Source organism: Megalops cyprinoides, chromosome 5, assembly GCF_013368585.1.
Source record: "Megalops cyprinoides isolate fMegCyp1 chromosome 5, fMegCyp1.pri, whole genome shotgun sequence".
NCBI lineage: Eukaryota > Metazoa > Chordata > Actinopteri > Elopiformes > Megalopidae > Megalops > Megalops cyprinoides.
This window is the reverse complement of record NC_050587.1, coordinates 1,028,631-1,053,786: the sequence shown is the minus strand read 5'-3', so window position 1 is coordinate 1,053,786 and position 25,156 is coordinate 1,028,631. Positions and strand designations below refer to the sequence as shown.

Genomic DNA, 25,156 nt, shown 5'->3' with positions numbered 1-25,156 from the left:
GTATTGCTTTGATATTTTGGTATTTTGGATATTACTGGTATAAGCAGAGACTTCAAAAGTTAAGTGCTTACATTTATGATCCCTATGTTATAACAATGTAAATTGTGACACAACCCTTTCCTTTCAGTGATTGTGTGTCTTTTTCCCTCTTTGCAATCTGTGTGCTAGAGAAACATGTGAAGTTGTCTCTTGTCAGCGTTTCCTGCAGGATGATTAACTGCTGTAGTAGGTTTCAACCTGTGTGTTGAAGGTGTACTGTATGTAGCTGTACTGTATATGGGACTGATAACAGCTTGTAAACACAATCCTATTTGTACTCATGCTGGGTAAACAGGGAGGTACTGGGCCTGCTCCAGCTGTTAATACTCTCCTTTAATTTCAATATTGTACAATGCTGATAAATGTATTTACAGTTAAAGTGAAGGCTAAGCTCCAAAAGTTACTTGCTGTGATCATGTTGTACTGTACTTTCCCTTCTTATCTAACTTGAGTCCATCTTTGAAGTGATTAATTTATTTCTTCATCAAATTACAGGCCGCAGTTCAAATTCTGCATTGTAGCTTGGTTGGAGCGCTTGACGGTTTAGAATCGGGTTTATCGGGTTTCTTTCTTTTTGTTGCACTGCTCTGTACAGCACAAGCTAAAATAGTTTTGTTGAAATTAATAATTCAATCCAAAAGGTTCAAAGCTCACTGTAGCATCCCATGTACTGCGAAATTGTGTTTTCACAGGTGGCAAAATGCTATAAAAACATGTAGGAAAAGGAGTGAATTGTTTCGTCTTCTGCAGTTAATGTTGTAGCAGAAACTTTGACAGCTGGGTAGGTCAGACATAGTGAAGACCCCAGAGAAAACCTACAAAGCATACATTCAACAAATGGTCAGAATCAATATTTAAGATTCGTTTCATGTAGAGTCTAGAACAGTTTTGAGGTATGAATATTCAGTTTCTGGCATGATCTGGTCTGAGCAGATTCTTTGGTAGGTTCATCTTAATGTCAAGCAGAACTAACAACAAGCAATGAATCGTTCTGTTCAGTGCCAACAAGGTTGCGGTGAGCTGGCAAAAACAGGATTGTTAACCATCCTTGCAAAACTGAAAGGTGTAATTGCTTCTCCAATAGCAGAGCCCTCAGCAGTCTAAACCCTTTTCAGGCCACCTCAACCCTATTTCAGCAGAAATTACTTTTATGTATGTCTCATTTCATCATCAATGGATATTGGCAGTTCAATTTCAGGAGATGGCTAAATTGCAAGAGTTCACTGCTCGCCTAGCCTCATAGACCACTGTATCAACTCGACAGTCTAATATGATAGAATCTAGTACTTTTTCATTTATTCGAGTCTAAAAGTATTTTAAAGAGCCTAGCTAAGGTTTAATGAGATTGAGTGCAACAGGGGGCTGTTATTTGGTTTAATGGAATCGCGATTGGTTACCCAGAGAAATAATCACAGCTCATAATCAGAAGTGTAGTTGAGACACTGCTTTAAGTCAGCTTGCCCATCTAACCTGTTCTTTGTGATTCAGCGTCTGTTCTTCAGGTTTCAAAGTTTGAACTCCAGTGATTTTGTTCTCTCTGCCAACAGTATGCAATTTCCCATATGGCCACAGGGTGGTGTGTAATCTCCATGAAAGTTACCTATGGGTTTTGTTTCCCTGTCTCAGCAGTTTATAGGTATTGCACCTTTGTCACAATTAAATGAAATAAAGTGTTTTACCATTATACACATTTTGTTTTTATAATTCAATTTTCACTAAGCAATTTATCACAAAATATTGTATATGCTTCACTGTACCTGTACCTGAGATAGTTTCATTTAATGCAGTGTATTTATGAATGGTGAATGAAATGAAATCCCAGTAAAGTAATTAGATAAAATAATCCATCTTGTGTATCCTCAGTTGTGGGGGTTTCTGGAGTTGCCATGAGCGGTGTGGGGCAAGCAGACCAATCTGGCTCTGTGATTTCATTCAAGGAACACATTTTTTATTGGAAATCTATCCCATTTGAGGTATCTAGGATCTTGTACTTCATCCTCTTTCAGGAGAGCTGGGAAGAACATGCTGTGAAATGTATTTGTCCAGATTCACACTGGGGGGCTTCAAATGTTTCAGAAGCCTCCTGATGTCAATCCCAGAGTGCACCCCTTTCCTATGTTAAAGAATCTCTCCCTTGGCTCACTTTGCTTTCACATTGCGTTGGTTGTCCTGGTAAATGTCCTTTATCATTAATGTAGTTTTTCCCCAGAGGGAAGAGCCTAAGTACCAGATGTTTACAAAGGCTTTTTTGAAGATGACAAAAGAAAAGGATATTTCCTTCCCTGGTGTTTTTAAATGCTTGTAAATGAGGTGCTGCAGAGATCAATAGCACTCAATTAGCACAACTTTAGCTTGCCAACAGAGTTGTAAAATTTTATAGAATCAATTGAGTGAGCCTTCTATTTATGTACATCAAGTGTCGTTTGATTCTGTACACCCTGGCTGTAGATGTACTTTTGATATAATTAATGCTCTAGTGTCACGTGCTATTTAATGTAGATGATGATTTGGGACACTGAAGCAGTGTTTACAACAGGATGTGTCTGACACATTTTAAGCAACTTTGAGTAAAATTGTGTTGGTCAGATTAATGCTGAGAAACTGTCTCATGAGTTCCGCTATGGATGTGTGGTGGTGTGAGATGGCTACCCTGCACTCGTAGGATTCGGCCTGCACCTTCACATTGCCACACAGGGTACCAAGTGCACCTATGTCCTCTGACAGCTAGATAGATACATCAGCCACCGCAAGATACACACACCACATAATAGATTGCTGTGTGGCAAGATCTTAAACCAGAAGGGCTGCCTACACCACAGCATGCCTGCTCGTGTAGAAAATCAAGGCCTTTCAGGAGAAGATCTTTAAGCAGACTCCCCACCCAGATACAACTCAATCTGCCACATGGAGATAAGCCCTATTGCTGTGACCATTATGATGTGGTATTGACCTTAAAGTGCTCTGGATCCACCCTGAAAAGGTGCATGAAAAGAAAGAAGCCCCCCCCCCCCGACACACTGTGCAGGTGGGGTGAATGGCCTCCAGTGTATATGTGCGTGAGAGAAGGAGAGATGGAGGTGGCATGCCCTGAATGTGACCTAACTTCATCTCTGTGCATCAGTGAGCATGAATACTGTATGAGCAGATTCACTGGCATGTCTGAGAGAGTTTCTTCTGTGCTCTCTCTCTCTCTGTGCTCTAGAAATGTCAGCCTCTCTCAGCTCAGCTCAAGCTTAGTCCACTGCTCAGCCTTGGATACCCGGGGATGCTCTTCATTGGACGCCCATGTGCCCTGCAAGCTGCATAATGACCACTGCAATGGACTCTTAACAGAGGACTCAAATGAACCTGCTGAAGGTAGGGGTCACTGGATCAAGCTGAGAGTGTTATACAACTGCTCCTGCTATTCCCACATAGGGAGAATACGGGGGGCATTTTCACATCATCCCTGTTCAGTTTCATGCTGGCCACAATATAGGAAACAGCTTATAGAAAGTACAGGTTTAATGATTTGTCAATGTTTAGATCAACGTCAAGGATTAAGATGTGGTCATCGAGAAAGACCTGGATGAAAGACTTGGCAACCCTGCACAATTTCAACTTTTCTGTTCATTTTGCACATTAAATCCACTCTGTTGTGATAATTTCCAATTGTGTTAAAATACAGTGCTAAAAACTTTTGCCTGTAAAATTATTCTTGTCACTGGAAAAAGCCAGTCCTCAAATGATTTCTCCATTGAACTGCCTTACTATCGACCATGGTGTTTTCATACAGTGTCTGAGTGTTGTGCATTATGGCTGCAGCCACACAGTCAGCAAACAAGCAAACTGCACAAACGATGCAGTGGCAATACCCTTGAATCAAAGTCCTACCTAAATTATGTGGGAAGATTCCTTTCACTCATCAAAGCCTGGCCCCTTTCCCCTGGGTTGAGTTGCATCAATCAGCTGGTGTTATGGTTAGGGTTTGTGAAAAGGTAAATCCTGATATTACTCAGTTACATTACATTACATTACTGTCATTTAGCAGATGACTTACAAATGTATCCATTTATATAGCTGGATATTTCTTGAAGCTGGGTTGACTACCCTGCCTAAGGGTATAACAGAAGTGACCCAAGGGTGGAATTAAGAATTAGTCATGGTCCCCAATCCTCACCACTAAGCCACACTGCTGTCCCAGTTACAACTCTGTCACAAAAAGGAAAACACAATACAACAAAAATTTTCAAAGCACACAGAGAATCTAGCTAATGTGTTAATAATGGTAAACCACACAGCAAATTAAATACAAAATGTACATTACAATGCTTGTGCACCTCATGTCACCGTCATGCATGCTTTCAACTGCTTATCCAGAGACACTCCATCAGTGTAATTTTCATATGTCATCAATCTCAATAGATGCCTACATTTAGGTGTGAATCCTCCCTTTAATGCTCATCTGTTTTGTTTCTCAGTCTATATGGCTCCTCTGATGGCCTTCAGACCATCTGTCCCTTAAAGGCCATGCACTTGTTAGGTGCTGCACATTTGAATTTAGTCTGGGCTTGCCTGTAATGCCTCAGAGAAGCCAATGTTTTTGCAAAAACTAAAGATGTGCAAGCCTATTACAACAGTTTGCATGTCATCAACTGACTGCTTGAGCATTTACTGCCCTGAGATCCATGCTTTTCTATCCTTCCCTGCTCCAGAGGCCTTCCCAATAGACCGGAGCACCCAGTGCCATGCTCAGTGAAGGTCACATACACACCTCTCTGGTGTGTGTGTGTGTGTTTATGAAGGTGCTGTAAAGTGGAAGACTTCTTCATAATGATGAGGAAAGCCTGGGGGAGGAGGTACAGTGAGCAAGTAGGTTTCATCTACCAGACCTGCCAAATTGTATGCATTTAGATTATTGGCATTTAGCCAAAGCCTTTTGTGCAATAGATATACTAAGTAATGAAGATACATAGTAAGTACAGCCAGTCCAAGTTGGTTAATTTCATTGCATTGTGTGGGTTACCTCCTCCACTAAAATCTGAAATGCAGAAAAATTGGTGATGAATAGTTGTTAATAGATGTTGTTAAGAGGAGTTCTGATAATATGTACCAAAGAGAAGACTCCTCCAAGTTACAGCTTGCACTGTGAAGCATGCAGGCCTGCTTCTTGGATGGTCTAACAATATCTGCAACGAGTATTGAATAAAAAAAAACCTTAAGACCGTTAACCCTTGCAATGCTGTACTTGTCATTTCCCCTCACTTTTTCATCAAGAAACAGACTTTAGATGCCACAAGATGCCATTAATGTCACAGCCTTTTACACTCTACATTTCTTGTTTCATATGCACACATCTAACACTTATTTTCCACGCAAACGAACTCCGTAACTTTGGAACTTGGTCTCGAGACAGCAGAATGAGGTTTTACTTTCAAATCCAAAACTGGTAATAAGCAGCGTACCCGCAGCTCTGTGTCGCATCCTGTCTCTTTAAAACAGATGCAGCCTACGCCTCGAAAAGCGGCTTGTTCCGGCTTTGCCCCTTTACATCCTTATCCTTGCCCACCACACGAAAGTAGTGCCATGTAACGAGTACCATTGCAGGCAGGGTTTAACGTTACAATCTAAAAATTACATTTATTTCAGGGGAGTTCGCATGGTTCCGAAACGCCGTCGCATCTGTTTGTGCGCATCTGCCCGCGGCGCGCGTCGAGGGCACGGACTCAGCGGAGTGATACAAGGCAGGGAGCTCCCCAGTTGTCAAACCGAGGGACTGAACCTGAGCGAAGATGTCGCGTAGTCAGGGAAAATGTGCTGAAATTGACACAAATTACATTTTCCATTTGTCGTTATGACATGACGTGACAGTTAGCCTTAATAAAAACTTACTGTTTTGTCGCTTCTGTGAAGTTGCATCTGAAAAAGTATTTTTCCTTTTTCGTCTCCCGGTCGAAAAAAGCGATGGATATTACTCTCTTACCATAGTGCCTGAGGTAAGTGACTTGAGAGTTACGACTTTATTTCTGGTTTTCGAAGTAGGACTGTAACGTTAATGATGCAACCTGCAAAATCTAAAGGGAGGATTGACTGCGATTATGTAACATCGGCAGGAGAATAAAAAAAAAATCGGTACAGTTTAAATAAAACATGGGCGGTAAATATTTCAAGATTCGAACCAATTTCATTGCTGAGAAAAAGCAAGTGCGCGCAGTCGGAATGATCCAGCAGCCGTCTTCACCGAGTGACAGCTATAGAATGTGGCTCGAGAAATTTCCTGAAAACGGCGATGCGTTTGCATCCAGAAAAGACCACCTATCTGGAAACGGCGCGGGCCAGTTGCGGCTGGGTCGGTTCAGATATGTTAGTCGCGTGATTGTGCTGCCAGTTGACACTTGCTGAAGACTAGTAAGTTGCTGTTGCATCACTTCGGTGGTCGCCCATGACATTTAGGATGCATTTAAATTAAAACTGCCCACTAAAAACGAATCAGGTTATCATATCGAATATTTTTATTCCTATTCTGTGTCTTCGGCGTACATATCTATGAAATGGGCACATTTGCAGCAGCAGCTGCTATCCTATCAATATTTAGGCCAAGTAAAATCAATTGTCCGTAGTAGGCTGAGCAGATGAGCCAGCATGAGTGTCGACTTAGATGAATGACAGTAAAAACATATTATTTATTTTATTACGAAAAATGAAGGCGCGCCACTAAAATACACACAATAGCAAATTGATTTCGCCACCATGAAATGAGGAACGAAGTTTCTTAACGAAATATACACGCTCAGTGGAGAATCATTTTGTGTGATACACATTTCCGTGTATAGTCATTTCAGTTTCATATTCGTCCTGCCTCTCAGTTTTGGTGGACAATATGTTATTGTGAAACTAACAGTCCTCAAGAAAACCTCACTGAGGACTATGTGGTTAGGGACAGAATATAGTCCCTGCAACAACAAAGTATATGAGGATATTAAAAGACATTAATGTTACATAAGTATATGTTGCATTAAGCAATGCTTTAAGTGTGAAAGCAGGGGAGACGACCTAACCCTGTGCTTCTCCTAATCTTATGGTTAAAAAGTCAGCGTTGTCTCAATAATATTGCATATTGTGTTTGAAAGAAGGTTAATTGAACTAGTCCAGTGGCCCAGCTTTAAGCTTTGGTAATTTAACATTTTAAGTGGAATTTACTATATAGATGGTTTGTTTAGTATTATGTAAATGATAGCCACAATCATCACGATTCACCTCACCAAAGTCCACACACAAACTCTCTTATGACTGATGTTACCACTGCTGATGAGAGTTACAAGCTGTTGCATGAGTCAGACTTGTATTGGTGATGGCTGCTGCTGTTATTCAGTCATGTAAAATCTGCCAATCAGTGTCCACACCAACATGTGTTCTCTTCTTCCTTATGAAAGTCATCCAACACTTTTTTATTCCTACATTATATCAGATTTTTTGTATGTTACGTCCTGTTAGTGTCCGTTGGAAGCACAACCTTACATTCTGATGTCTGAGAGGCCTCTGTGAGGTGTCCTGTAAGATGCTGTATGGTGTTGCAACCTGTACACTTTTTATTTTGTCCAGTGGGGTTTGTTATATGTTATGAGGAGGGTGTCTGATGTCCTGAGAACAGTCTTATACCCCGCATACCGTATTTGAGCTCATTGATGCAGGAGAGGCCCAGCTGTCGTTCTCACTGTTAGAATGCATAAACATGGGAGTTCCCCTACAGTCTGTTGCCTGTGGTACAGTGGCTACAGTCTGACAGGCTGTTCCCCCGCTGATGATGCAATGCCATCGTCTCACAAAGTGCATTGTTCGTGTCTCACTGGGACCTCTGTTTACAGGTTTAAAACTGTAGCTCCTGACACGTTTAACTCTGATAGCAAATGCATATGTGTGTTATCGGTACAGGGAAAGGACACGTTACCCCCTTAAGAACAATGAGGATGGATCCACCAGGATGCAGTGAGACTAGTTGGACGGTCAGGGTGGACCAGCTGGACAAGTGAGATGCAGGGGTTCAGGGCGATGTATTGGCCCTGACAGGAGACTGAAAGGGGGTTGAGGTCCTTTTCAGTCACATTTCTGCTGGTTGGTCTCCCACAGGAACATAGATTCTGAGTGAGGCTCTAAGGCTTTGTTGACATGCGCTTCTATTTTTTTGACAGACGATGCAACAGATAGCGTCTAGTGCTGTTTGGTGTTTTTGAGCACAGTGTTACAGAACTCACTCTCATTTCACACAGCTGTGAGAGCTGCACAAAGGCCAGGCTGTGATGAGTTGATTGCAATCACTATGGACAATGGGAACATGTTGTCTTCAAGTTTATTTTTTGTTCCCATTGATAATGGACAAACTTCAATTGCTGTGCTCCTCAATATGAAGCATGAAGCAGTTGAAGAGACTGCTTTAGAGATTTGTCACTGAATATCTTTCTGATAAGCAAGGGTGAAGTAATGGAATAAGATAATGGACTTGCTACATGGCACTTGCACAGTTGTCAAAAGAACTCCCTGGTCACACACATGCACACACACAGACACAAACACAAGCCAGCAGTAATTAGCATGCATTATCAATGTTAACAGGCTACGATACCTGCTTCTAGCAGGATTGGCCACTGTAGTTGCTCCTGTTTGTAGCCGTGCCGTTTGTAATTTTGACCATATTATGAAACGGGAACACAACATTGGTTAGGCACTGTATGAATGAGCCCCTCTTCTCTGGATTGTCCTAAAAGAGCCTCGTGCCCCCCCTTCAGCCTGGGTTCTGGTTGGTTACTTTAGATGGCAGGCTAGCTCCACGTGTTGCACTCATCTGACAGTACACTCACAGTGGTATTGCCAGTTTGCTCAGATGTACTTGGAGACTGGGTGCTGGAATTTGATGTGCTGGGACAAGCGGATGCACACAGGGAGATTCAAACTGGTGGCGTGGGAGTGGGAGAGATTAAGACTGTGCTCTCAGTCTAGACATCTGCTGCATGGGGAAGCGCTCGCAGTGCAACATTGTTGTAGAACTCGACTGCTGTTGCACTTGTATTTCGAACAAGCCATAAATGCATTTTATTTCACCCAGGGTCACCAGGGAGGGAACTGGATGAGCAGATCAGTTACTCAAGCTCCCACACAGAAGGCAACATCAGCGATGGCAGGACCAGCAATTTTAAAGTTTCAGCTGGTGGTGGTGCAGTAGCATGCCTTGTCTTTGTGCAGAATGACGTTCACCACAGAAGAAACCACATTTGAGCATCTTATTATGAGAATGTGGTCAGCCTCCTTCCTGGTTCTGCCCAAAGCCTCTGTAATAGTGATAGGTTAGTTTTTAGAACCAGTGTTTCAATCCAAAATGAAAGTGACTCTGTGGTTATTGCATCAGTCCAATATTCTTCCCAGAAACCAATAAGGACCACCCAACTCAGTGAAATAAGTTCTGTCCCAGAGTTATGTAATAATAAACCAATTCTTGTTTACAAGGTGCTTGATAGGAAAAGTGTTTTGTAGAAAGTAATAAAGATTAAAGATGACAATAAAGTGGCTCTAACTGTATTTATGCAGTAGGACTCTTTTGATCATCAGGTCAAAGCATGTTGCCCATAAGATGCAAATAGAGGACAGTATGTTTGATGTGAAAGCTTTTTGCAGCATTGTTTATGAAAAATGTAACTTTTTGGTACTTTTGTAGCTGCTGGTCTTTCCACCAGTGGTTCTGATGTCACATTGCTGTGTCAGATGTCTTGTCCTTTAATATTACAACTGACTTCACTGAAGGTGAAGGTTTCAGGGTCAGTAATGAAAATAGTCTCTTAGACATTAGAATTAATCTTGTGCTGTGAAAGCATTGGGCATTATGCTTGTTATTCACCATTGTGGGTGTGGGAGTAGGGTGAGAAATCAACAGCTAGGCTGAAGGTAAGAATAGCATCCTTTTTCTTTCTAAACACTTCCTAGAGTCTGTCCCAATCACATGGAGAGTGTAAAGTTTTAGCATGCAAGTACAGGGTGTTCTAATGGGATGCACTGTTGGAGAAATATAGAGGGCTTGTCACACCGAGTTCAGACCTCATTCACCCCACATTCCAGTGGGTAAGTTACAGAAAGGGGAAGCTACCAGCGGGCATGCGGAGCTGCCTGTCAACCCCAGCAACAAGCCAACACTGACCAAACTCTGGAACTGCCACATGTCATGTGTTATGTGCTTTATGTATGTTTTCTGAGAGCACTGCAGCGTCTTCATTGCATGCAAATGTACTTTCGGGGAGATGCAGTCTGTGAAGGGTGAGAGTAGAGTGTCATTTGCAATGAAAGGTATGTGAATGATATCCAGTAGTTTAATTGTCCATTATGCTTAGTACTCAGGTATTAACAATTAATCTGTTGGTGTGGAATTACAGAAATGTATGTATTCAACAAGGGTGAATCATAAGGTAAGAATATTACTGGTCTGTGTTGGGAACAGTTGCAGGCAGAATTCTTGATCCTCTGTGCTCTGAATTTGAAAAAAAAATAGAGTGCGTTTAGAGGAACTTCAGATGATTGTGATTGAACAGCATGTGATACTGTGACATGAAACGTAGCACTTGCCCTTTCAGCGTGGGCATGATTGTGGTTATGTATATGTGCAAAACAGTTTCAGGACCTTGCCTACGGTTGTCACATGAGGGTGAAAAAAAGTTTCCTGTTGTTTGTGAGCTTGAGGTGGTTTCCTTGATAAACAGCCTTGTTAACCCGCCTGTGCTGTCCCGACTTCTTACTGTGCAAGGTAGACCTGGCAGTGGCGTGCTAAGTGAGGTTACTCCAGTTCAGATGGAAAGAGATCCAATGTGAGTGAACAAGGCTGAGTCTAACCAGTAGCTGATTCAACTGGATTTCAGCTCATCGCCCTGAAACATGCCAGCCATTCATCCAGTCTCTCAAATAGGTATTATTCGTAATTTTCAATCTACATATTTACAGGAAGTATTCGTATTACAGAAAGTCAACTTGATACACTGCAGGGAGACAACGAACAAATCACTGATCAGAGGGATCCGTGTTTTTTGTAATTATGCAACATTATAAAACAGCGGCATTTGAATTCAAAGAAATACTATCTAGTTTGTATTTTTTTTTTGTATTTGAGTGAGATTTATACCCCTGAAATTTAACCTTTGAAGCCAACACTACAGCGGCAGTGGCTGAGCGTTAATAAGAGAAAGTATCCTTCTCTATAGAGTATGACAGAGTCCCAAGCTCCTCAAATAATTAAGGATGTATGTTTGTTATTTAGAAGTGATCTGTACCATAAAAAATAAAATATAACAATGACAATACACAACAATGCGGATTAAAACCTGAATGAAATCAAAATATCAAGAAAAAATAAATACATGCCAGCAACATTTTAGTGTTTGTGTCAGTTTGTAGCCACAGTTGTATGAGAAGAAATATAGGTTAACCAAATATACAGATTTCAGTTACGTTTTATAGCAATCATGACTGAAGTTGTTAGTTGTACTAAGATGTTCTGAATTAAACATCAAACCTGTCTGGGGTCCTAACTGTGGCGCGATATTGGTCACTTACAGTTTGGATGATTGTTTCAGCCATGTAGAATGTGCACAAAAAGTTTGTGAATGAAGCCTTTGGAGTTGTCCCTAAAAACCGGATTATACTCAGTACGTTAACAAAAATAATTTTTACTAAAATGATATATTGAATACTTTTTGTTTGTGACTGTCGAAATTCAGATGTTTGGTGGACAAAATCAATGCAAAATGGAATAACAACCCGAAACTCATTTCAGTTTGTAATATTTTATAATCATAGTAAAAAAAGAAGAAAACAAGTAAGTGTGGTTTTATGTTTTCATGTTTGACGAAAGCCCAAAATGTAAAACCATGGTGAGTTCTCCATTTTCCATTTGCCATTCAGAGAAGAAAACCCGTTGAACGTGTACACATGTACACGAACCCGATTCACACCCTGAGAGAGACAGATCCTGCACAGGAAGCAGCAGGTGGTCATCCACGAGAATCTGAATCATTTTTGTACATACTAGGGTTGTAGATCTACTCTTTGGCTTTTGCTAAAACTTCCCATTGAATATGATTTGTCACGTGCGCTATTTTAATTGTCTAAGGTGCTTGTGAGCTCAACTGTTGTGTAAAAACCATGGTGATATATTCAGCGCTTTCGCGGATACATGACTGGCACAATCAGCACGGAGCTGTCCACACGATTGTGGCAGTATTACCACATGCACAGGCCCTTCTTCATGGTATGTGATGTTTTTTCTGAACGCCATTACCAACTAAGGCTAAACCATTCAAATTTGGCTTGCATGCTACATTAAACACTGCATTTACTGTTGAGCATGATACAGAATTGCAGAACAGGACTATGCGTTAACTTGCTTAGGTATATCCTATGACATTGTTTTCCTTTTAAACTTATGTTTTCCTGACTGAAAACTTGTGTGGGCATGGTTGAAACATTAAAATAAGATTACATAACATCAATATGAGTCTTTAGTGTTGGATCTCTGCTGTTGGCTCCGAATTGTTATGTTGTTGTAAGATCATGCAAAGGCTCTAGCAAAAGAACCATCCTTCAAGGATGAGGTGCAGGTACGAAGCTGTCAGAGGCTCACTGGCACAGCACGAGTCTGTGTTTCAACATGTCCATCACCTGGAGTTACACACTGTGCAGAGAGGGCAGCGTGCTCTCGCTCACCTCCTCCAGCAGAATTACTATGTATCAGCATTATGAGCTCCCATTGTAGAGCACAGTTATGTAAAGGTCAGCAGATGAGTGAGTGGTGTGAACAGCACAGCCTTGTTTTCTGATAGGGAAGCCTGTTGGAGCTGCCATTATTACCGTTGCTTTTATTATTATCACTGTAGTGCCCGTTAGCATGGGAAACAGCAGGAAGTAGTAATTCCCCAAATAACTCCTCCTCTATCCGGCATTTTGGCTTCAAAGCGTGTGTGATGTTTTTTGATGCGGTTTGGAGATGTTGTAAATGTCGCACGCTGATAAATAAAGCTTTGAGGACCACATGGCCATCACTGCCTCCACGGCAACATGCTCTCCGTCTCCTCCTCTCTCACACTCTCACTCTCACCCCATCCCTGTCTTCTTCAGTTCCCCCTGGCTGTATTTATAGTCTGGCACTGGGTGACGGCATGCAGAATGTGTAAATCAGAGTGACGCACAGGGTAAATGTAGCGTCCAAGAGGTGGGGCCTGCTCCCTCTCAAGTGTCAGCAGAGCCCCTGTGCCTGGAGCTCAGAGGGAGATGGGGTGTGGAGGTATGGAGGGGAACTGGAGGGGGGGAGAGGCGGTGTAGCAAGCTGGGAGAGTGACGGAAGAACACACAGGGTAGAGTGACGTACAGGGGATGCTGCAGGGGGTTAGCAGAAGTCGAGAGTAAAACCATGGTGGAGAGTCATGCAATGAGGGTGAGGAGCTTTGGAGTTGCCTGCTGTTGTGAAAGTGGATGGAGTCCTGTTACATTTGTTATATTGATCCAATGTAAAATCCCTGATGATGTCAGAGAGACATAGATTGTCTTACGATGTTAAAATCATGTACTCTTCTCAGAGTCATGTGACCCTAGTGGATAAGACCCTCACAGTCCTGCTTGGCCAATACCTTATGTTCATCACTGTCCAGACACGTGCTCATTAGATTCATGTGGTCACAGCTATGGATTTATGCAACTTGGAGACATAAAGGACATTACGTGCAAATGTTAGGTATGGTTCCTACATGTTTGGGTTTGGACTTTTTGTAGCTGACACAAAAGCAAGCATTTTCTGAGAGATCCTGAAAGGAGACAGTTTTGCAATGTTGCTTGAATGTTCTCCTTTCATCTCACTTCATCAGTGTCCTCTCGATGAATAAACTATGACAAAATGTTAAGTATCAACTGTTAAGTCATAATGTGGCAATTGCATTAATCAGAGGAAAGAAAATCACTGTGATTCAGAGGACAAATATAGGTAATAGCCATTCTGCTGCAGCCCAAACATAAGCACAAGGGTCTTCTGGAAACGGCTGAATATGGATTCACTCATAGTTGGTGCCATTAGTTTTTTCTGCATATGCCCAAACACAAAGGGAATACAGAGTATCAGGAGATACAAGTGTGGAGTAAACTGCAATGTACATACAGTCTTTAAGTAAAAAAATTTACAAAAAGGAGAAGATAGATTTTATTCACTGTTTCTAAAACAGCTCCAACTATAATTATCTGTAATGCCCCTAAGCTAAATACAACCCAAAGTGGTGGCTCAGAATCCGTAAGTACTGTTTGGAGTTGATGTCTGTGCATTCAGATGTGAATTGGTCGATCTGATAATGACAGTTCACTCTTTTTTGTCCTTCTTGTTGTCCCTTTCTGTTGCCCCTCCCCAGCCGTCTGTGAGCTGTCTCAACGTGACAGCATGTGATTCACCTGAGTGCAGCAGCACCCCCAGCAGGTGACAGGATGCCAGTGCAGGCTGCCCAGTGGACGGAGTTCTTATCCTGCCCCATCTGCTACAATGAGTTTGACGGGAGCGGCCACAAGCCCATCAGCCTGGGCTGCTCCCACACTGTGTGCAAGACCTGCCTCCACAAGCTGCACCGCAAGGCCTGCCCCTTTGACCAGACTGCCATCAGCACCGACATCGACCTCCTGCCCGTCAACTGCGCCCTCCTGCAGCTCGTCGGAGCCCAGGTGAGTGCATGTGGTGAGCGCGGTCCAACAGTGGCCACAGCATGAAGGTTCACTAGGGTGTCAGCAGATCACCAGCACTTTAGTTACTCTTGTATTTTGTGAGGATCAGATGCCATTTTAACCGATACTTGGGCTGTGCAGTTTGCTACTGACATTTCTTCCCTTGTTTGTGAATCAGGTGACAGACCAGGCGGTGACCCTGAACAGCGTGGTGGAAAGCAAACACTATGAAGTGTCCAAGAAGTGCGTGGAGGAGCTGGCACTTTACCTCAAGCCTGTCAGTGGAGGGAAAGGTAGACAGACAGGGTGGTGTGGACCCCCTCCTTTCATCTTCATGTGTGTTACCTGTGCATGGCCACCATTCTAACCCCAGCTGAAGGCTTACATGTGCTTTAAGCTGGCATGTTTCCTTCAGATGGCGGCAGTGATTAGCTTCCTGCTCCCCGATGTGCCTCTGTGCCTCTGGCAGCGCCTGTTTTATTTAAAGCTGTGGAAAGCCACAGGGCCAAGCTTATGTTGGGGGAGGGCGCATTTCCTGTTTTTCTGTCTGTTTGATTTGTTGTGGTTTGAATCAGAGAGACTGAAGCTGCATCACTGCAGATGAAAAACACTCAAACTGTGCTGCAATACATTTTCACAGAGATTGGCCCCACCCACCTCTACTAAGGTGTCTTACTGCGTAAGGTATAGCTTTTGCACACCCCAAATCAGAGAACCTGGTGCTTTGAGAAGAAACAAAATAACATGAGTTTCCTGGTAATGAGAAATGTGAACGTTGGAATGTCAGAAATGCCAAACAAAATGCCACGGTCAACGTTTTGGTTCTTTTTTGGAAAATTGAAGTGCTACTGAAATGGCGAGAATCTCCGGTTCCTGGTCTAGTTTTACTGGCTTTCATCAGATAAGAGCACCTTATGGCTTGAGTAATTTCAGCTGAACTGGAGGCATTGTACCGACATCACTGCAAAAGCAATGTACAGTATACCTTTATAAAAATATGATCCAATGTGCTTACCTAAACATGGCAAGAAAGCCTGTGTAAGTAATGGGCAATCAATGTTGCGTTATGAAATCAAAAACAAAAAAAAAAGAGAAACAGCTTTTTTATGTTTGTGATTTTAAGTTCAACTTCAAAAAACAAGAAAATGGGTTGTTTGTTCCATTCTGAATGTTTGCCACTGATAGCAAAAGTGAGACGAACAGCACTTGCTGACATACCCCCCCCCCGCAACTCCAGTGGAACGAAGTTTATTTGCTCTTCTGCTGTGGACTCCCAGTCATTGTCGGGTTATGGAACTCAGCTTGTGTTCAGGGTGAACACCTTAAGCACTGAGCTACTTGGGACCCCTCCAACTTTTTTTTTAACATCACAAGCCACACAGTGTACTACATAAAAGACAATTTATTGATGCATCTTCCCCTAATGACAGCTTTGTAACTTTTGTGGCACGTGGGGTTAGCTAGGATGTGCTGATGTAATAGTAAACTAAGGAACTCTAGCGATTATGTAGACTCCTTAACAGTCATATTTTTAATAATGAAACCAGACTTCTTGCATTTAAGAAATGTTACAGGGATTGCTGGCTTGCTCCCTACCTACCTAGGTAAGAATGTGATATGCCTTATGTAATCTCAGTGGACAGAAAAATAACATTGTACAGCAATGTTCTCCTGTTAACAGGCTAGGTAAATAATTAGGTAAATAATTATGCAAATCTACTTAAATTTGCACAAAGTGAGCACAACAGCCAAGGATTTCCCATGTGTTCAGTGAACAATTCCCTTGGCACATCAAGACTTGGCCTTGGTGAAGGTCTTTTTTCTGGCTAGCTAGCTAGGTTGTGGCTATAAATGGCAGTTTTTCTACACATTTAATATAATTAATTCTTTACTATATAGCTAGCCAGCAGATATGTGTCAGTGACCCCCTAAATATCATTAGTAAATGTGTAAATGTTCAAAACCACATGCGCCATCATCCCACTGCCATCAGACCTCAAATAATACGAAGATATTCTCAATCATTAGAATCATAGCAAGAAATCATTAACACCTGATTTAAAATGTGCTCCTCTATAAAATTAGCATTTTCAAAAATTATAAAGTGGTTACCATACCATGCGTTCTTATTATACAATGTCCATCCACATATTGAAATGTAATGAAGACTTCTCTGATAACTCCCAAGTGCCGGTAGTCAAACAACCCTGTAAGCTGTGTCCAATCCCTTCGTTAGTCATAGGGATTCCAAAGATGTGTGAAACTAATATACATATTGCGTGTTCATAGATACTGTATTGTTAGCTTGGCTACGTACTATTTATTATTTGCCAGGAATACAATCCAGGCAACCTGTTTGGTATCCAAGGCAAGGTGTCGGTTTCTTATGTATGTTTGTTTTTGGCAGTTGAGAAGACATGCTGGGAACTGACAAATGACAGAATCGAGCAAGTCTGAGCGCTGTTCTATATTCCTCACCATTGTTTCCTATGTGAGTTTGAATGTGTTTCTGTATTTTCTGTGCCTGCAAACTAGCAATTAGTCAACAGGAAACCAATGTAGACCCAAATAATTTGGTAACCTAAATTACCATCATTCGTGATTATTAAGGCCATTTTCAATGATTGTTAATTAGATATAACTATACAGCATCGCTGTAAAATACATTGCAGGCTCATGATTAGTTTTTATACATTATCCATAATTCACTATCAATGTCAGTCATTGTTGATCCTCAAGTGGTAAAACGGGTGAAAATACAGGTTTTCAATTTCATTGTGTAGCCCCACGAGGGATATAAGTGATACTGCTCGAGTTCTTCTTGCTGCTTTTACTGAGTGTATCTTCCTGCTTCTGACTCACTCAGGTGTATCCTGTGTGGCAAGTGAAGGTTTAGGAGGAGATGAAGGGCATAGGAATCCTGGTTACTCATGCTATAGTAACATTACTGCTATAATAACAGGTAGGAGTAGTGATAAAACTCTTAAAACTATTAAAATGGATATTAATTTATGCTTTAGACAAATACGTATAGATGGTTTGTAGCTTTTTTCCAGAGAAGTGCATTTGGTTATGGATATAAAATACTAGGGATGCACGATATTGTATTTTTGCTAATATTCAATATGCCGATATTTTCAAACTCATTTTGGCCAATTGCCGATGCCGATACTGATACTGTACTGATTACTGCCACGTAATATAAAAACGGTCTGTCTATTTCCCATCGCATTCTCTCCTTATGGAGCCACAATATTTATTTTGAATGAGCAGAGACACAATAAAGTTACAGAAAATGTTATTCACTGTCCAATGTCGTTGTGTAAGTGTACAAACACAAAAATTATGCCCTCTGTTTGAGTCCCAAGGCAGGAACTAGGTGAATGCGGGTTGTCTTGTTTTAGTTCCCATTGCCGTCTCTGCTTCCAGAGCCACGTTATTTAAAGTTTTTCTCACACACCCTCCAGAAGCAGAGAAAAGCTTAGCAGCACACAGCTAGCATCCTCCCAGGGTGAGAAACTTAGCTAGGGGTCGGTCGAAACCATTAGGACCTCTGTCCGAGTCCCAAAGCACAAGCTCAGAGCTCGGCGATCATAGGCTGTCTTGTTTTATTTCATATCAAATTTACTACTTACCGAGCCGCGATATTAAACAATGGTCTCACACCCTTCCGGAAGCAAATAGAAGCTTACTAGCACACAGCTAGCATCCTCCATGGGTGAGAAACCTAGTTAGGGGGTCGGTCAAACCCATTAGGTCCTCCATTCGAGTCCCAAAGCACGAGCTTGCGATCACGGGCTGTCTTGGTTCATTTCAAATCGCATTCTCTCCTTACGGAGCTGCGCTATTTAAAAATGGTCTCACGCCCCTCCAGAAGCAGAGAAAAGCTTAGCAGCACACAGCTAGCATCCTCCCAGAGTGAGAAACTTAGCTATATATTTTACCCCTCCTCGCATCACTGGTGCTTTACAAGCATTGCAAATTAGCAAATAGCAATTTTGTTATCTGTTTCAGATACTTCGAAATACTTCCATACAGCTGACATGTTGAAGCTTGTTGCTGGCACTCATAATAAACATTTAGCGTCACCGTGTGTGCATAGTTAACGCGTCACCTTATCGGCCAGGCACGTCAGCAGAAATTTTCACATCTGCCAATGCCTATAATTAAGTTTTTATCGGATGATACCGATGTCGTGCCGATATCATCGTGCATCCCTATAAAATACTGATGTATTTTAGCAGCTGTATGGTGGAGGAATTACATATTGAACCTTGAAAAGTAATTAAGTAATTTCTGGTTAGTTATGCATTAACCATATACTACTACACACTGCCTCTGGTAAAACAGCCTGCCACAATCCTTGCCTGCTAGAGTGCATCACACTGCAGCCACTTAGCTGGAAACTACATGTAAAGGTTAGAAACTAACTGAGTACCCAAACATTGCTGAATTATCCTGTGTTGAGGCAAGTCTCAGCTGTTCTAGATGCTTGCTAGCCTGACAGTTACACATTCACTTCCAAAAACAGCTAACCAGCTTCAAGCTAAATCTAAATCTATTTTAATCATTATCATACCTTGGCCTCTGTTGCCGCATCATATTTGCCTCATTAATCCTTACGGTGCTATACCTCACCTATTAACCCTTACTACACCTTGCTCATCCTATTTACTTATATCATAACATGCCAACAATATTATGCCTTATCACACTTGCCTACCCAGTACAAATGCATACCAAGCATAATCAAAATTTTTCTTTGGTGTAATATATAACACATACTCTATAATCTAGAACAGAATATCATACTCAACACATTTTAAATATTGCGATTCTGTAGTATGAAAGAGTGATTTTGCAATGATTCTCTTAGGATTCTATTACAATTGTGCTGTTCTAGTGCAAACTAAAGCTTTTCAAATCTACTGTTTAGAAATAGTATCTGAATGATGGTTTTGTCTTTCACTTTCATTTTGACTTTTAAGTGATGTCATCACTATCACCCACCCACCCCCGCCTCGGAAAGCTGAAGCACATTCAGTCAAACTATTTTGGGCCTTCTGTGCTCAAATGATAAGTTGCTCCCAAATGTAGGCAGCATGTTTTAAAAGTGTGGTGTCTACCAATACATATTTTAAGTGTGATTGGTACGAAGGGAAGATTTTCAGGTAGGAATTTTCAAAACGTAGTATTGTCATTTTTACTGGAGGAAATAGAAATATACATTTTAATGTGTCCTACATCAAAGTTAGAATGTGGTATCCATGATTGTCATATAAAATATGAGTCATTTAGATTTATATAAGGATTGCATTCTATATATATATATATATATATATATATATATAATATCTCATACTATATATTTTTATATTAGCATGTATTAACATATTGAATTTTACCAAGTGTTGTAGTTGCCCTGTAGATCACTATGAAGCCCTTTGGTGGTAATCGGGATGGAAAAAAATCACCCTTTTAAGTCCAGTAATAAGCGCTGCCAGGAGTGACTGTAAACCTAAATGTCATGGCACAGGCAAGGACTCAGGCGCGGACCACGAGAACTCCGGATTCCAAGTGCCTTTATAAGGACGCCGGGCAGAAATCGTGACCAAAAAACAGGCAGGGTAGAGACCAGGCAGGCAGTCCAAACGCAGTCAGGAACCAAAGCCGGGGACAGGCAGGGTCAAACCAGGTAGTCAGGAAGATCAGGTGAACAAGGCAGGGCAGCAGGCAGGAGCAAGGTCGAAGTGCAGGCAGGGTCAATTCGGGGAACAGCGATCAGGCAGAAACCACAGCAGGAACGAGACAGGTACAAACACACTGCAACAAACTGGCAACAAGACAGAGACAAGCAGGGTAGATATAGGGATGGGCTGATGAGAAGATGGGAAGCAGGTGTGTAGGCAGGCAGGTGGAGATGATCAGGTGGGCGGAGACAGGGTGGAGAGTGGGGCAGGGCTAGAACACAAGGAAAACAAAAGCACATGGACAGGGAAAAACAAAAACACAATAGCTAGGGGGCGGGAGCACTGACACTAAAGCCCAATTATGTTCTCCCATCAGTGTTTTAGAAGCTAACCACCATGCTGAAGTGGTTGATTTATTGATGCTTTTTGTGAGGAACACTCTCTCTGCACAGGAAGCTGGAACAGCAGTCACATCAGTCTGTGAAAATTCTGTTAAACTCTAGTATGAAACGTTGATCACAGTGTAGAGCAGGGGACTGTGAACCTACTGCGTTTTCCTCTTCATTTTTTATGGCAATGCTTTCAACAAAAGCCTTTAAGATGCACCTGTTACTTAAACCCACTGTGGTGTCTTTGGAGCAAAACATGCTTGCATTCCTCTTGTTTCTTCAGTTGCTCATTTCTCTGTTGGTAAGTCTCCTTCACTTTACTGTGCAAGAAAGAATCCCTGTCCAAATAAGCAAAGAGAACAATGCTGTTATTTTGTAATATTAAAATCGGGCTCCTGTGCATATACTTGGCAACTCAAAGGGCAACATGAATCAGGTGGTTCATGTCTCTGTTTTTGGTGTGGCGTGTGTGTCCACAGGTGTGGCTACTGTCAGCCAGAGTGTGCTCAGCCGGCCCATGCAGCGGAAGCTGGTGACCCTGGTGAACTGCCAGCTGGTGGAGGAGGAGGGCCGAGTGCGGGCTATGCGAGCGGGCCGGTCCCTGGGAGAACGCACTGTCACTGAGCTCATCTTGCAGCACCAGAACCCCCAGCAGCTGTCAGCCAACCTGTGGGCCGCCGTACGGGCACGGGGCTGCCAGTTCCTGGGGCCTGGTGAGCTACTGGCGGACAGGCCCACGAGGGCTATATGTGTCTGCGTGTGCATGTCAGTGTGTGTGTGTGTGTGTGTGTGCGTGCGTGTGTGTATGTGTGTGCATGTGTGCATGTGCATGTGTGTGTGCAAGTGTGTGTTCTGTGCATGTGTGCATGTGAATGTGGGGGCAAGGACTGAAACTCCATGGATGAAGTGGCTCGCCGTGGGTTTGTGCATGCATGCACGTGTGTGTGTAATTTCATGAGTGTGAGCATGTGTGTGTGCTGGCTGCTGGAGAACAAGCCTGCCCACCTCACTCTACCAGCAGCTTGTCATGTTCTGCATTTGGCATCGGCTCAGCTCAACAGCTTTGGATGACTTATACTCCCTCTGCCTCAGCCCACAGGGAAAATTGCCTCTTTGAGCTCATGTAAAAACACTGAGCCTTGGACTCATGCCAGGGGTCATGGTTCAGCATATCAGATTTTCCTGTCGTATTAAAACTTGCATGGATGTACTTTGCCTGACTGTACTTCCTGTCAGCATGATCATGCGTGTCTCTCACCTTTTATCCTCAGCCTCTGTCTGGTGTCTGATGATGATCACTCATAGGGCAGATTCTGAGTGGGAGAACCCCGCTTCTCACACCTGATTTGACTTGAGTTTCCATAGTCTGAGGACACCGGTGAGGCAGACCGCTGTGTCATTGGCAGCAGTGATGTCATTGGCTACATTGCTGTATATCATTGGTCCACGTGGTTACAGTGAGGCGTGTCCTGTGTATCTCAGCCATGCAGGAGGATGCCCTAAAGCTGGTGCTGCTGGCCCTGGAGGATGGCTCGGCTCTTTCCAGGAAGGTGCTGGTGCTTTTCGTGGTGCAGAAGCTGGAGGCGCGCTTCCCCCAGGCATCCAAGACCAGCATTGGCCACGTGGTTCAGCTGCTTTACCGGGCATCCTGCTTCAAGGTAAGTGCTCAGACTGACTCGCCTTACTTCTGGAGTGACACATTCTCTCTCTCTGCATCAGGTGAAAACACTGAATGGTTTTTAAGATTATAACGAAAAAGAGCTTTGAAAAAAGAACAAAGAGGACTTTGACACATTTGACAATAGGCGACCAGATGGTTGGCCAAGATAATCCTACCAGAATGCCATGCAAGCTGGTTGTGAACAGAAATGGTCTGGAGCCATCTCTGTCAGTTTTACATGTTTTACATGGATTGTCTGCTAAGACCTTTTACGCACTGAGCAAATCAGAGAGCCAGAGGGTGTGGCTTGTGGACCATTTGATCGTCCATGTGAGGCAGTACAGGCCATCCTGTCAGCATTATAATTCAGAAATTAAAGCAAAGCAACCAGGAGAAATTCTAAATAGCTCATGTATTGATGCTTAAATACAAACACCTAGCATTGTGCTAGCATTGTGGTTATACAATTCCTGCTCACCACTTTGAATTCCCTGCTACATCTGTTGTTTGCAGTGTAAGAGCTTCTTTGTTTACAGATGATTGTGATGATCAGAGCAGAAGGGCTGCCCCACTCACTACTATTGTTCTGGTGTGTTTACTTTGCTCTCCCTGCGCTCAAACAGCTCTCCGATTCACTCCACGTTTGCGTCCAAGTTTACAATTGTTGCAATTGTCCATTTGCCTTGGAAGTTGGAAGTTGGAGCTGGGAATGACGTCATACCCGAGCTGATCGTGTTCCAGTACAACAAGTCGGAAGACCAAGATGGAAGCCTTCAGGAAAACTTTTGTTGTGCTTGCTCTTTTGGAATACAGACAACTACAGAACAAATATGAGGTCCACCTCAAAAACATCATAGAAGAAGTTATATCCACTAATGACTGAATGGCTTGGTGCACTTAATGCTAGCTAGTTAACTAACGTTAAGTTGCTAGCTAGCTAGCAAGAAAACGGTACTTAAGATCAGAAGTCAATACCTCGGCTTGCAGTATGAATGTAAAATTAACTATTTGTTTAGAAGAGACATGATGAAGTTGTATTTGATACCCCTCCCCTCTCTAAATTCTCCCCTCTTTCAGATGCCGATGTCACTCACCTGCTTACATCACATCAACTGACTACCTATGCTCTGGATCCCATTCCTTCACTTCTCCTGCAGACCATCATTCCCAGTGTTCTTCCATGAGTCTGATGATTCAGTCATTCTCCATGGGCAGTGTGCCAGTAGCCTTCAAGGAGGCGCGGGTCACACCTCTACTGAAGAAAAGGACTCTGGACCCCTCTGCTGTTTAGAACTATCGACCAGTCTCTCTCCTTCCCTTCTGTCTAAAATGCTTGAACGAGCTGTGCCAACCAGCTATCCTCCTTTCTCTCCTGGAAAAACCTCGATCCTTTTCAGTCTGATTTCAGGACTGGTCATTCCACAGACACTGCCCTATCTTTATTATTGAGGCTCTTCAAACAGCCAAATCTTCCTCCCAATCCTTGGTCTTGATTCGTCTAGACCTTCCTGCAGCCTTTGACACAGTAGAGCATGCTCTTCTTCTATCTACCCTGGCTACGTTGGGGGTTACTGACACCGCTCTCCTTTGGGTTAAATCCTACCTCTCTGGACGCTCCTTCAGGGTGTCCTGGAAGGGTAGGTTGTCCAGACCCCACAGCCTGTCTATAGGTGTCCCTCAAGGCTCTGTACTCGGCCCCCTCCTTTTCTCCCTTTACATGCGATCTCTCAGCTCTGTCATCACCTCCCACAGTTTTTCATATCATGTCTATGCCAACAACAGGGGCAGTTTTAGTGATTTGGAGGCCCCAGGCAAAAACCAATGTGAGGCCCTTCTCTGTTTTGCTTAACGCAATCATAGCTAGTGAACAAAAACTATTTGGAGGCAGCTGTTTTCAGTTAACAAAGCCACAGAACTAAAGGACAGACCCAAATGAGAATTCTAACTGAAGAACTTCAAATGACCTTCAGACAGTTAGAAGAAGACAATATGGCAAGAAAAAGAGAAAAGTATATAGCCTAATCTTTAATTTTCTGTTTAGCTGTAGTGTCTAATGTTACCAATGATGAATACTCAAGCTCATCAGCAAGCTACCCATTTAGATTGCAACATGCAAAGTAGCTCATAGGTACAAATCATATATTTTCCATATATCAGTTTATACACTTTTGCAAAAGCAGACCTATTCTATGTCCGCAACCCAAAACACTGATATTAACATCACGCTTACTTACAGTTAGCAAATTTGCAGAACAAGCACGCTAATGTTAGCTAGCTCAACTTCTTCAACTAACGTTACACCTGTTGTAATGTCAACTATTTGTTGCTCCTCTGTCAGAGTCTTTGGCTGTTTTATTAAAGAATTTTGTCAGTTTAGGCAAACTTTCCTTAAACTGGATATCTGTTCTTCTCAAGTCCACTTTGAAATCGCTTCACGAAGATAGTGACTGTCTGTCTCTAATGGTAACTCGAATTGCTACGTCATTTAATTTGGTGCAAATGCAGCATGCAAAGGTGGAAGCTCAAGGTGGAGTAGTCCATTAAATGTGAAACATGGGTGATAATAAATATTGGCAAATATAGATATTTAATTGGATAGGCCCACATTTACATGTAGACAGATTTATTTTTATCGATTACAGATTATCATTCGTTTGGAGTGACAAGAAAGGAAA

The 25,156-nt window shown here is 42.4% G+C and overlaps 1 protein-coding gene across 2 annotated transcripts in view; it reads left to right on the top strand.

Moving 5' to 3' along the window:
- Nucleotides 1–5,595: 5,595 nt before the first annotated feature.
- Nucleotides 5,596–25,156, top strand: part of rc3h2 (ring finger and CCCH-type domains 2) — a 36,709-nt gene continuing 17,148 nt past the window's right edge. Inside the window, exons 1-5 of one of the 2 annotated variants that reach the window (XM_036528301.1) lie at nucleotides 5,596–6,014; nucleotides 14,439–14,742; nucleotides 14,921–15,035; nucleotides 21,301–21,534; nucleotides 22,304–22,479. In XM_036528301.1, coding sequence (XP_036384194.1) covers nucleotides 14,512–14,742; nucleotides 14,921–15,035; nucleotides 21,301–21,534; nucleotides 22,304–22,479 — 756 coding nt within the window. In that variant the 5' untranslated portion in view covers nucleotides 5,596–6,014; nucleotides 14,439–14,511. Of the gene's footprint in view, nucleotides 6,015–14,438; nucleotides 14,743–14,920; nucleotides 15,036–17,179; nucleotides 17,234–21,300; nucleotides 21,535–22,303; nucleotides 22,480–25,156 lie in introns of those variants that run through there. The other variant, XM_036528302.1, reaches the window with a different exon arrangement.